The sequence below is a fragment of the Syngnathus floridae genome, chromosome 21 (assembly GCF_059516105.1).
Source record: "Syngnathus floridae isolate MCC-2025c chromosome 21, RoL_Sflo_1.0, whole genome shotgun sequence".
Taxonomy (NCBI): domain Eukaryota; kingdom Metazoa; phylum Chordata; class Actinopteri; order Syngnathiformes; family Syngnathidae; genus Syngnathus; species Syngnathus floridae.
This window is the reverse complement of record NC_142433.1, coordinates 2,787,033-2,799,552: the sequence shown is the minus strand read 5'-3', so window position 1 is coordinate 2,799,552 and position 12,520 is coordinate 2,787,033. Positions and strand designations below refer to the sequence as shown.

The 12,520-nt window shown below is 42.7% G+C and overlaps 1 protein-coding gene and 1 long non-coding RNA gene across 11 annotated transcripts in view; one reads left to right on the top strand and one right to left on the bottom strand.

The window, feature by feature from the left end:
• The first annotated feature begins 97 nt into the window (after positions 1-97).
• On the top strand, positions 98-2,457 carry LOC148379868 (uncharacterized). 6 transcript variants are annotated; one of them, XR_015854817.1, is made up of 14 exons: positions 98-218; positions 281-387; positions 559-603; positions 680-724; positions 835-891; positions 1,024-1,066; positions 1,152-1,204; positions 1,290-1,367; positions 1,457-1,520; positions 1,611-1,680; positions 1,777-1,872; positions 1,950-2,058; positions 2,138-2,213; positions 2,277-2,457. It is a non-coding gene; the product is annotated as an uncharacterized LOC148379868 (long non-coding RNA). The 6 variants fall into 6 exon arrangements; XR_015854812.1 differs by having other exon boundaries at positions 1,024-1,089; XR_015854813.1 differs by having other exon boundaries at positions 1,024-1,089; positions 1,777-1,889.
• Positions 335-12,520, bottom strand: part of LOC148379867 (uncharacterized) — a 19,581-nt gene continuing 7,395 nt past the window's right edge. The window contains exons 8-18 of one of the 5 annotated variants that reach the window (XR_015854809.1): positions 10,814-10,943; positions 7,714-7,779; positions 6,572-6,815; positions 5,772-5,857; positions 4,539-4,743; positions 4,239-4,298; positions 3,776-3,847; positions 2,258-2,423; positions 1,806-1,883; positions 1,419-1,549; positions 335-1,340 (exon numbers count right to left, since the gene is read on the bottom strand). Coding sequence is in view for 2 of the 5 variants with exons in the window: in XM_088364566.1 (XP_088220692.1) it covers positions 1,539-1,549; positions 1,806-1,886; positions 2,258-2,423; positions 3,776-3,847; positions 4,239-4,298; positions 4,556-4,600 (435 nt within the window). In the remaining 3 variants the exon portion in view is untranslated. Of the gene's footprint in view, positions 1,341-1,418; positions 1,550-1,805; positions 1,887-2,257; positions 2,424-3,775; positions 3,848-4,238; positions 4,299-4,538; positions 4,744-5,771; positions 5,858-6,571; positions 6,816-7,713; positions 7,780-10,813; positions 10,944-12,520 lie in introns of all 5 variants that reach the window. The other 4 variants (XR_015854810.1, XM_088364566.1, XR_015854811.1 and 1 more) reach the window with 4 other exon arrangements.

Here is a 12,520-nt window from a genome sequence, read left to right as displayed (position 1 = left end):
AGCCTTGGGGCCGGCGAGAACCACTTTTTTCTTTTACCTGAGTTTTCTTTTTTCTTCAATGACGTCATCACCGGAACACTATAAAAGTCGGGCAAACGAAGCTGTCAGTCTTGCACGCCGCCTCTGACGGACGAGTCCTCCACCTGCAGCTCTGCACGCATTTCCACCAGCTCATCTAAAACTTCGATTATGTGAGTATTCTCTTTCTTAGACACAAGGTAAGTACAAATGACGCTTGCTTACTTTTAACATGGAGTTGTTCTTTTTGGCTTGCTTACAGCGTGCTAAGGTGCAAGCTAAATGTTGCACGTGCGTTGGCAATGGACGCCTTAAATTGCACCAAAAAGCATTTATTTGCCATCTGGACGCCGGCGCTGTTCGCTCAAGGTAAGTAGACAAAACAATTCACGTTCAAACAGAATGAAACAAATGCACAATAATGCATATGCGTTTTAATTGTCTTTTGTCTGCAGGTGAGAGTCTTCAAATTGAGCTGGAACTACCTATGCGTTTCAAAGTGGATTCAAAAGTTAATGCTTATCTCTTTTCTGTCCACAGGCCTGCCTGTACCTGCAACACAAGGACCAGATTGACTACAAAATGGCAAAATTTCAGTTTTATATTAAATACATCTAATTAAGTTACTAAATCAAGTAATGTTCTTTTTCTTTGTCTGCAGGCTCCAAAATGGCTGACTTGGTGTGGCTTCATTAGACATTTGCAGGTCTTCTCTTACTCAACATGCCTACCAAATGTAGCATAGCTAAGCCAAACCGGCTCACAAAGCTGTAAGTTTAAAAGTAGAATACTTACTTTTTTTACCGTGTCTTTCAGGCCAGCAAGCTGTGGGTGGTTGGAGAGAAGTCCAGCGCTGTCCTGCTTTCATCACAGGTGAAACACACGCGCACATTCAGCCATGCACAAATGTTTGACAGTGTATGCCAGCAGGTGACACAATCACGATTCAAGTGGCAACAGGCGCGCTGAAGTCATTTAGCGTGTCTTCCTGCTTTTGTCCACTAGGTGGTGCCAAAGGACCGGGTTCTTGCCGCATGGATCTTCTGTGGTGAATAAAAGCTTATCTCCAAGGTTTGAACCTGTTGCAAATACAAACTGGATGAATCCAAGTACTTAACAGTTTGTTGTTCTAGGTGCAGGCCATCCGATGGAGTTGTGATCAACTTCCTGTCTAAAATGCAGCCAGGTTTCACACACTACCAAACCCTGTTGCATGTTTTAATTAAAAAAATACTAATAATAAATTGCCTTCTTTCTCCCTCTCGTTGCAGTTCAGTTCCAGTAAGAATGCTGTCTGGGACTTGGTCACCATGATCCTCCACCTGCAAAGAGAAATCTTCTCCAAAAAGGTCCTCAAAGCTGCCTCTACTTTCAGTACTGAGACATTCAAATAAACTTACAAAATTGACGCTTGATTGTTCCCCTCGTTTGTGTGCAGGTGTATCCGTCCTGGCGAGTCTTTGCAACATTTCAGGAGCTTGGCCTGCTGTTGGTCGTCTGAGGTTTGAGTGCTAACTGCTTCAGCACAACTCTACAGTTAAAAATAAAGTCAACCAAAATGGAGTCATTGTGTCTGTTCCTTTTCATTTCAGAGTGCAGGTCCAAAAATTGAAGACTGCCACAGTTTGCCTTTAGCCACAAGTGCTTCTACTCCGTTGGCAGGTAAACGAGGTCCCTGAGCAGAAGCACCAGTCGCTAAAGCCAAACTGTGGCAGGGCTTTCATTTTCTGGACCTGGATTTGCAACCTCTATTTACAGGCGGATCTACAAAGTGAAATGCTACTTGCCGGAAGCTTCAGGTCTACATCGCTTTGGACCGGCGTATGTCTCTCTTGGGTCCTCACTGCTTGAAGAGTAAGAGTCCTCTGCTGGTGAGAAGACACATTTCAGCTAACATGTTCCAAAAGTCAAATGACTGTTTTTGTGTCCAGGGTGAAGTGCCAAGAGTCTCCTGCAACAACAGTTTTCTTGTTGCTTCCTCATTCACAAGGTGTTGCAGCCCAATTCTGAGATAGGAGTGGAAGAAATAAAACTTGGATGGTATGATCTTAGAAGACACTGCTTTGCACAATCCTCATGACAATGTCTTTTGTTCACATTTGTCTATTTTTCTTTGCAGGCATCAAGAAACAAGAACAGCTTCCTGTTAGTGCAGCCTTGAACACTTGGTGCCAGAAAACTCATCTTTCGCACTGGTAAGAAAACATTGTACAAGTATTTGACTTAACTTTTGACTTACAGATCTGTTTTTGTCTTAGGTCCACACTCTGACTTGTCCACGCTCGTCCCATTGGCCGACCACCTTTTGTCTTGGGTCCACACTCTGACTTGTCCATTGGCCGACCACTTCTCCACACGGCCAGGAGCAGACTGCCATCCAACTTGTTTATGATTGAATGTTTACTCTGCAAAGGAAATAAAGTTTTATTTGAAAGAACACTAAAACTCAACTTATTTGAAAACAAACTCAACTCTTCTAACATACAATCAAACTTTAAAAAAAAAATCTATTTTTTTCCTGAATTTTTTTTTTCCTGGGTTTTTTTTTTCCTGGGTTTTTTTTTTTTTACCTGGATTTTTTTTTTTTCCTGGATTTTTTTGGGGAGGAAAAACTAGAAAGGGGCGGGACCAAAACTAGAATACTGCATCATGATTCGCCAATTGCTTTGGAAGTGGGTGGGGAAATGAGAATAAATGGCTAGGATTGGTGGAAAGGTGGGCGTGGCTATGCAAATGAGGTGCTCTGTGATTGGTGGGGCCAAAAGAAGGCGTGTCTTTGACAATTTTAAGCAATCTGATTGGTCAGATGTGCAAATGCCGCATTTTGATTGGCTGTTTTAAAGTGGGCGTGGTTATGCAAATTAGGATCTGTGATGTGATTGGTCAGCCTGAATTTGGGCGGAGTTCGGAGGCGGGCAAAGTGGCACTTAGGTTTTCAAAAGCAGTTTTCAGTCTTGAGGTGAGCTTTGGCCTTCAGTCGCTGCCATGTACGCTAGTCTTTGACTGTTCCACTCCATCTCACATGACATGTCATGTGAGATGGAGTGTAACATATCAAATACTTGTGTCCATGGCAGTGACCAAAGGCAACTCTCACCTCAAGACTTCAGACAGCTTTCAAACACTTAAGTCCCACTCTTGTAACCACCTAGCATGAAAGACTTCAAATAAGTGAAGCATATTTACTCATAAAACACAAAGGCTTGCATTCCAGTTTAACACTTTATGAGACAGAAATGCAATTTGAAAACATTTGAGTAGTCAATGTTTGCGTGGAACTAATTTAGTTGCACACAAATATTGACGATAGGCTGTGCAGCTCAAGTGCTTGACAAGCTCACTTGTAATGACACAATTGCCACCAGGGGAAGGTGAGCATATGCAAACAGCTGACGTGTGACAAAAACTAAGTGGCAGGTACTGCACATCATCATCACACTTCTGGACAGGGTTTTCAATGACACTGAGGCAAACCAAGTTAGATAAATATTATTAAAATGTATATTCATGACTATCTTGGTTTGCGTCAATGTCATTGAAAACACTTCCAGAAGTGTGTGATTATGACGTTGTGCAGTACCTGTCACTTAGTTTTTGTCCCAGTGAGTGATATCAGCTGGTTGGATCTGCTCACCTTCCCCCTGGTGGCACTTGTGTGCCATTAGAAGTGACAAGAGAGGTGGGTGAACTCACAGCCACCTTGTGCTGCAATGAGACATTATCCATCAGCTCCTCAAACGCAACACTGCGTACTCACATCACATGTCCAATAGCAGGTCCCACGAAGCTGTTGGCTGGCTGCACCGTTGGGCCCCAAACCTCTCCCATCCTGTCAAGCAGGAAAAAAAAGTGTCAGTGTGCCCTCTACTGGGCATATGTTGTACCGCACCCATTGCAGGACGGGCTTCTGTGGCTGTAAAAGCGTTCACCCAGACTGACTGAGGAGTGAACGTTTGTAATGTCGATGTTTTAAAGTGTTCAAAAAGCTTGACTGGTGGTCAAATGACAAAAAAATAATAAACTTGATATTATATTACAATTTTATGATAATAATTTATCTTCCACAACCACTTAGCACTGATTAAAATCACATTTAGAAAAGAATATTTAGTCTCGTTCGACCGTGCTGGTGGACCTAATATTTTGACCCTCCCTAGTCACCAGGAGCATAATGCTACATAGAAGGGAAAAAGAAGGCATACATAGGGAGCAAGTCGTACCTTAGGAGAACATTTGGCTGGTAGACGACCAGCAGCCGACGTGGAGCCTCCACTTTTCCACTTTAGCGTGGAAAACATACAAAACCACGTTGAAGTCAAACGCTTTCGTTGATTCACGAATGATTGACAGCTGAGTGCTACTTGTGGGCGTGCTAGTTAACAAGTCACCTTTGTTATTGTTTTACAATATCTAGCGAGCTTCAAGTGACGTAACGACTAATAACAAAATCGAGAAGCTTGTAATTATGCCCCTAAATTGTGTACATACATATATTTACAGACTGAAAATGCTTACATTACCTACTCAGGTCATTCACCTGGCTCAGTGAACCGGAAGTTGTACGGTACCCGAGAAAGGTCATTTGAACAACGACACCACCGCGTCGTGTATGGAAGAGTAGGGAAAATGCGTCCAGTGCATTTGTTCAACATTTCAACCAGAAGAGGGTGCTGCTGTCTCACTCATGAAGCAAAAGGGACAACGGCGGACGGCCCAATGCTTTGTCTGAAAACAAAAACCAAGAGAAGAAAAAAGAAAAAATCAGGAGTTGATTTGTTCCCTTAAGAAAGTTTTTTTTTAACAAATAACCAATAGTTAGTGTACCATAAATTGGGAATTGATTTTTGATACTCTTTAATACTGCATCCAAGTTGATATTTACATTTTAACACTGGTTTTAACAGTTTACAGAGAGTCCCCCCCCCCCATTTTCTTTTTTCTTCTGCAGATGAGGATGTCCCTCAAAAGTATTATGAGAGCCTTTCTAGAACTTGAATAATTTTTGTTCCATTTCAATAAGAGTGGCCACGTCATGCCAGCACAATGCTGTCGTGGTTGGCAGGTCATGTAAACTGGAGAGTGTACTAGGCGGTCATTTCGTAAGACAAAAAAAACATTTAAACCAAATAAACCTCCTGACGTTAATGTCTACTTAACATGCAAAAGTTTGCTCAAGAGACAATCCTGCAATTTGTGTGTGTGTGTGCATCCAAAATGTCTATACATGAGAGTGCGTCAGCCAAAGGTAATACAAAGACAGTTGAGCGGCATAAAGAGAAGGCCAAAGAAACTAGTGAGAAAAGCAGAGCGAGGGAATGAGGATGAGTCCAGAAGGAGCGAAAGAGCGAGAGAGAGCAAGACAACGTGGCAACAGCTTGTGCCTCGTAGGAGAGGAGAGGACTGTGGGTTCACATGAGCATGAGTGGCCTGTGTCTAAAATATTATAAAATGCTCTTACATACTGTTTGGACTCAAGCATCAGATGTGCTGTCATCATCACCATCAAGCAAGATTAGTATCAATGCCTAATATTGGACAAAGGTGTTCTCCAGACTATTGGTAAAAATCATCAGTCTAATGAGAGCAAACTGTTTGTGTTATAAATGCACAAGCCTCGAACAGATTTTATCAGAAAAATCACGTTGTCCCATTTAGATGGAACTTCCTGTTTAGTTGAAAAAAAAAAATAGAGATATTGCAAAGCCGATCTGCAGTAGTCTGGTGACCGGGCCAGGGTGTACACCACCTCTCACCTTATGTCAACTGGCATGGACTCCAGCTCAAAGACAAGACGCTGCAGAAAATGGATGTTGAAGGTGCAGCTGATTTCCAATATTGCCTGTGGGGATAAAACACCCAATTAAATGGGGACAAAATGGGAATTCTTTGCAAATGGCTATTTTATGAACGAGCATATACAAAATAAATGTGGTTCCATCATTCAAAGCTTTGCTGTCTTCTTGCATGCGTGTCCATTTATTAGTAGTCGCGACTGGTGAATGTGAAGTTGTAAAATGGGGCAAATTTGTGACAACTGGATGTTACAATGGCCTTGAACTTTCTAAAGAAACACTGGCTTGCTGCAGAGCAGATGGCAGGTAATTGAGGGCTTCACCTCTCTTTGGCAATTGCAGACTTTATTGCAGCCGAAATGGGGGGATTCGCTCAACGGGCAATAGCAGGACACGTGCCTGTAAAGACAAGCTAGCTGGAGAGCCACTGTCGGAAATTACAGGTGTCAAGATGATTTGACTTTCACCCTTGTACACTGTGCACCTGCATGCTTGTATTTGTTTGCGATTTGAAAATGGTTGTGCTAACTGTAAGATGCTAATTGCATCCAGCCAATCAGAAAATTAGCAAGGGTGGATTTGAGGAAAGTGAAGGAAGGGTGGGAACACAGTGATGTAGACAAATAGAGCAGGAGGAGTTTAAAAGGGCCATTTTTTCCTTTCTCCTTTTCTCTTAGCAGAGAAAGTTAGGGGGGGCAAAAATGGCCCCACCTCCTTTACTGTTCACTCACACGTGTGTGTTTCCACCTTCAGGGCGTTACCTCAACACATCCAGGATGGCACGGAGCTCATCTCTCTCCCCCTTCCGACCACCAGGGGTGCAGGACCTCGATTCAAAACAAGCCTTTGGCTATGGAGATTCCACATGAGCTTCATTCCTTCCCTCAGTTGAGTCTTCCCTCAAGCTCCAGCGGCTTGGGGGGGAGGGGAGACTTTAAGATGTCTGTGGTGAATGAATCATGGAGGCCTGCACAGGGGGGGGAGATCCTCAAAAAAAAATCACATCTGGCAAAAGAGGGGGAGAAGATAGGTAAGGGTGCAGCAAAGCAATGATATTGTCACCTTATTAGAGACCTTGATTTAAAATCAATCGTTTCATGAAGCTGATGCAAAAAAGCAAAGGGGAGAACATTTCAGAGCCTTGCAGAAGCAAATGAAGGAGGCAGTAAATTAAGCAGAAGATGCCCCTCCCTAAACAATGTTGGAGCTTCACATAGTAGGCGGGCAGAAGCGAATAAACGCCAGCGCTTCACTCGCTTTGGCTGCTCTCGGCCTTGCGATGAGGTTTTTCTCCTTGCTTTTTGAAAGCGCTTCGAGCCACTAGAAAAGAAGGACCCAGCCACGTCATCTGCTGCTCTTTGAGGAGCAAAATGGTCCATATCCTAGCATAGCTTTATCTGACTCGACCTTAGATCTAATCAAAAAGGAAAAAGAATGTGGACCTAATTATCGGAGCATCATCATCAGGTCATCACAAATGAGTCCAAAAGGAAGGTGTTGGGAAAACTAAGTAATACATTTTGGTCTCTTGCATAACAGTTTTCTTAAAACACAAAAATCTGCTGATATTATTCTACAAACATATCTGACATTAAGGAAAAAATGTAAAATTTGAAATGATTTGGTGGCATGGCATGACATCACTCGATAGCACGAGTTAGCATCTGTGGCAGAGGAACGAGGTTGAGGGCTTTCATTTCAACAAAAGTAGTGCTTGGTCACCAGTTGTGGCAGCTTTGGTGCCAGTGAATGATGCAGAAGTGAATGGAGGAGTTTGGAAAGATAAACTCAGACTATGTATGTGCTTAAAGTAAAAACCCTCGTCCGATTCTGCACAGTGTTGTCTGACAAGGGCTACAAAAATATGACAACATGGTGTCGTTCCACACAGACACACGCTCACCTGAGGGTGCGAGGGTGCATCCACCAAGGTGTGAAACATTCTGCCAAGGTGAGGACATGCTTGATGCTGAGGGCCAAAAAGTAACATTTACAGAGAGCATTTTCACATCTTCACTTCCAAGTTGGCAAATCACAGTTAGTCAATGAGCGTTGCGCAACCTTTATGAGCCGAGGCTCATTTTAATTTTTGGAAAATCTCATGACACCCCATAATACGGATTCGTAAGAGGTTCAGGGAAAGCAGACATGTTCTCCTCCTCCCCTCCTCCACATCCAAAGCTCACAGTGGACACGTGGAAGAATTTTCTGGTCATCATGAAGTTCAGCTTGGAAAAAAGAAAGGGAGAGAAAGGAAGAGAAGAGGTGGGAAAAGAACTGAAAATGCCATTGCTCAGACTCCTCCCCTGCATCATGAGTGGCTGCTGGAGATCATCTGGTCAACAAAGCAAAGTAGGTGGGAAAAGGAGGAGGACAAAGTGGAGACTGTAAAAAAAATGGAGATGTGGCAGGATATAATAATAGCATATAGGAAATAAAAAGAGAAAGGACGGGAAGAATTCAAGTGAGACTTCAATGAAAGGCTTCTAGATGATGACTGCTTTGAAAAGGTTCAACCGTATTAACACGGAGGCTCGTTTTCGTCTCGGAGATTGCGACATGTCCATACCTGCTCCACTGTTTAAAAAAGGAATGACTAAAAGTCAATGAGTAAGACCCCCAATGCCTTTTACACGCCTCCATTCAACTTACAATCAAAGCAGAACTTCTTCATTCTTTACTTTGTACAATACGCAGACAAACTAAAAAAAATGGCATCATGAGTCTTCATTGTTTTAAAATCCTAATAAATAAGACACTGAATGGATGGACCCTTGCAGAAAACAAAATGGCTGCCTCGCTCCTCTACCAGCAGCAGTGGCCTCCACAACTTTTTTTTTTTTTTTCCCATCTCCATCAATGAGTTGGACAAGGAGAACTGCAAGGAGACTCAGAGCACATTAGCGGCAATGAGATCGAAAGGGGCATCTTAGAAAAACCGAGAAGCAAGATAGGCCTTGAATGCAAGAAGAAGTAGAAGAAGGAGGAGGACGGCAGAGAGCAGATTCTAACCAGATGCAAAACGTTCACAGTGGATGTCAGCCAGCAGGCATGTGCTCATGCTTTAACTATGTAATGGGCCGCCTGCTCTACCCTTAAAGCGCCCTCCTCCTCCATTAACTCCCCCCTCCCCTCTATTTACTTAAACCAGCTTCTCTGTATATCTCGTCTACAGGTTTCTTTTTTACACTTCCTCAAATTGTGCTTATCCCATCTCCATCTTTCGAACCTCATCATCGACTTCCACTTTGCTCAAAAATCACCCGCAGTCGTTCGTCGAAATAGATTAGGATGAGCGTCTCGTGTATCTTTTCAGTCTAATCTCGTTGATACATTTGAATATGCCAGTCAGCAGGCCATAGGGCTGCGTTTGAGCAGACGACTTGCAGTGATGGTGATTTTCCATCGAGCGGTCGTCAAGCGCAAGCGAGACAGGGAGAGAAAATCCAAAAGAGAAGGAGGAGCTATCCTGAAGAGAAAGAAGGGGGGAGAAAAAAAAACATCTGCAATTCTCAAATGGAATTTCTTCCATCATTGTCCAACTCTCTGCAACTCACACAATGTGTGCTAGGGGCCTCGACGACGCAGAAAAAAAATATTTCACCCGAAATTGAAACATTTCAAAAAGCATGGGCATTGTTCAAAATGCGGGCAGAGATCATTTAAATCTTATTTCGGCCTTCCGATATAGTTGCTCGCAAAAGTCTGACCCACCCAGCCTTCAGTGATGTCATCCAAAAGGTCACATAGCTTGCCTAATTTGCATAAATTCAACTTAACCTGAGACATATGGAGGTATAAGATTTCATGATCAGACAAACCATATTTAGTGGGCAATGCAGGAAGTTTAAAGTATTTCCAGCTGAGCAGCAAGTTCCCATGGTGGAATGAGCGAGTAAGTGAGTTAGTTTATAATTGCACCCACCCACACTAATTTACACTAGATCCTTTTTTTATGGCATCCCTGCGGTCTTTGGGAATTAATTAGCAAACAGCAAGCGGGAGTCTAGTGTAAGCATAGTAGGGCATTTTTAACTCGGGCCTCGTAAGCTCTCCCACACAAAATCAAGCTTGATATTTATGAATATAGCCCAGATTTGTGTTTGTAGTCTTGTAAGGAGGAGCCACCAAGTAGCAATTATCCTAACAACTGCTTATCGCTGAAATACTTCCTCCCTGCCCCCCCACTACCAGCTCGGAGGGTTCGCCCTGGATAGCAGTTGTACTAAGTAGTTCTAAAAGCAAGGATCCAGACGGGCCGGGGAGAAAAGAACATCTAATTATTATTTCATGCATACCAATTATTAGTTCAGCATTCTTAATGTGTGTAACTGGAAGCCAAATTTAATGAGATTTAAGTTGGCAAGACTTTGCTATTTTTTATTTTTTTTAAATTAGATGCTGAGTTGGCAAAACTGTAAGCGAAGCAGTTTGAGTCACGTTTATCAGACATTTGAACAGAAAGGGACGATCGGATTTAATTAAACTAAGCCTGATGATTGTGACATCACAGTTAGCAACGGTGCCGTCTATCAATTACAAATGACACCTTTCTGATGAGGCTGTAAGCCAAACGATGAGTTAAATAAAGCGTTTGCTTTTTCCATCTCCAACAGGAGATGTCTTCCTTCCATTGCTCTTCCTTCCACAGTACGAACGAAAGTCTCCTCCCACGGGCTAAGCGGGTGGAAAAAATGACACAGCGGCACACTCAAATACTTGAGTAAAAGTGCTCACAGACACTCTGATCCAATGAAGAGGGGAAAGAAAATACTTTCAGTTGAATTTTCAAGTTGATAAGGAATACAACATAAAGATGTAATTTTCAGTTCAAAGTGGAAGTTGTTTGGTTCCAAACAACATGTGGAGATGTTCATTATACCATGAGTTAGCCTCATTTCATCTGATTAGGAACTATTAAAACTATTTGAGAAGTTTATACGGTAAAACGAAATGAAATATGATTTCTTGGATGCGTGAAAAAAAGTCTCAGTTTGGCCTACCCGAGTCCACCATTTTTTTTTCCTTCTCTCCATCTGCAAAATCATTCAAGTGGTGAGGAGCTCTGGAGGAGTCGTTTGACTTCCTTGTTGTCACACTCAGTGTTGCTGCTCGCTCAAAATGGAGTCTCCCCTGGCAAGGAGAAATGAACAGGATTCAATTCTTAGTTTATTATAGTAAAATAGTACAATGGTTTGGTTTCCTTGATTTTTTGGTGCATTTCTGGCCATAGTTGCAACATGTCACAATATTTATTCCTGGGCTCAAGTATGAAATGCAATGGTCAGACGAACGGGGAGGGGGGGATGTTCAAAGTACACGTTTGGTATGTGAAACTGAAGAGAAGGTGAAGAGTTTCCATCTTGGGCAAAGGCAAGCAAAGACTTTCCTCCCTTGTGAAAGCTGAGCCGGTCCACATTGATCATACCAAATTCAAAGAGGTGGGGCTAACCGAGGGCTGGGCGGGGCCAGCTAATGTGATGCCTCTCATTTCTGTTTATGTTCATCTTTGAAGCTTTTGCCTTCCTCAACTTCAGGTCTAATTTCATTGGCGCTTCTAATATAGTTGCTCCCTAAACCAATCTTCCCATTCTCAAAATGAGCACGGCTATATAGATGGAGCACAATTCTTTTATTTTCCCAGATGTGAAATGATATATGGCCATGTTCAACTTCTCCACCTCGAAGCAGCAAGAGAGAGAGAGAGAGAGAAAGCAAAAGACTCCAGACAGCTGAACTCACTTAGATGTGTTCCTCATGTGCGCGGGCAGTAATATGTGGAAAAGATTTCATCGCTCCCCTTCCTAAGTTTAACCCTTCAGAAGCCCACATCCTCTAATATATATATGAATAAAATCCCTAATTGAATTAATGAGTTTGTAAGCATTTCCTCTTTGTGGCCACCAGTGAACTCTGAAAAGCAAGATGAAATGCCTTAACAGAAATTCTCTTGCTCTTCCCCTTTTTTTTTCCCTTGCTGTCAGACCACAGCGCAGCACTATCTAGCAATTACGTTGCCTGCCTTGGACTCCAGCAACATTGTATGGGGATATTTCTGTCGTGCTTATTATGCCTTTGCTGACCAGACTGTGAGTCATGTGGACACACAGGCAAGTCTAACCATGGGTTACTTCCAGCCAAGGGAGGTTCCTGCGTTTCAATTCAAGATCCTGCCTTTACTTTATTTCACATCATTTTACATAAAAAAAAAATATGATAAATTGATTTGCAGAGGTTTCACAAAAAAAAAAAATCTGTAACAAGGGCACCACACTCGCTTGCTTTCTTATTGTTATTCTAAAACGGCTTTGCCAACATATATTGGAACTATACATTCACTCTCGCACCCTCTCCAAAAGTGACCCAGCAAGACTTTAGTCATACCTCCTTCCCTTCATCCATCCCTCCCCTCTAGCCTGTAGATGCGGTGGTGACCCAATGCAGACGTAGAGGAAGAGAGAGAGAGGGAGAGCGAGAGAGAGAGGGAGAAAAAAAAAAGCAACGGTACCGCGCAAGGACAATCGGAAAGGGGAGAGGAACTGCATTAAAAAATGAATTTCGGTTCTCGCCGCACAAATGTTGACTGGAGTGTTGGCGTCAAAGCACTTAAATGAAAGGACAGCTCCTTATTTATGAAAAAAAAACTTTTAGGACTGCTCGCACTAATTCCTACCTGGGTCTGTCTGTACTAATCAATAGAGATTGACAAC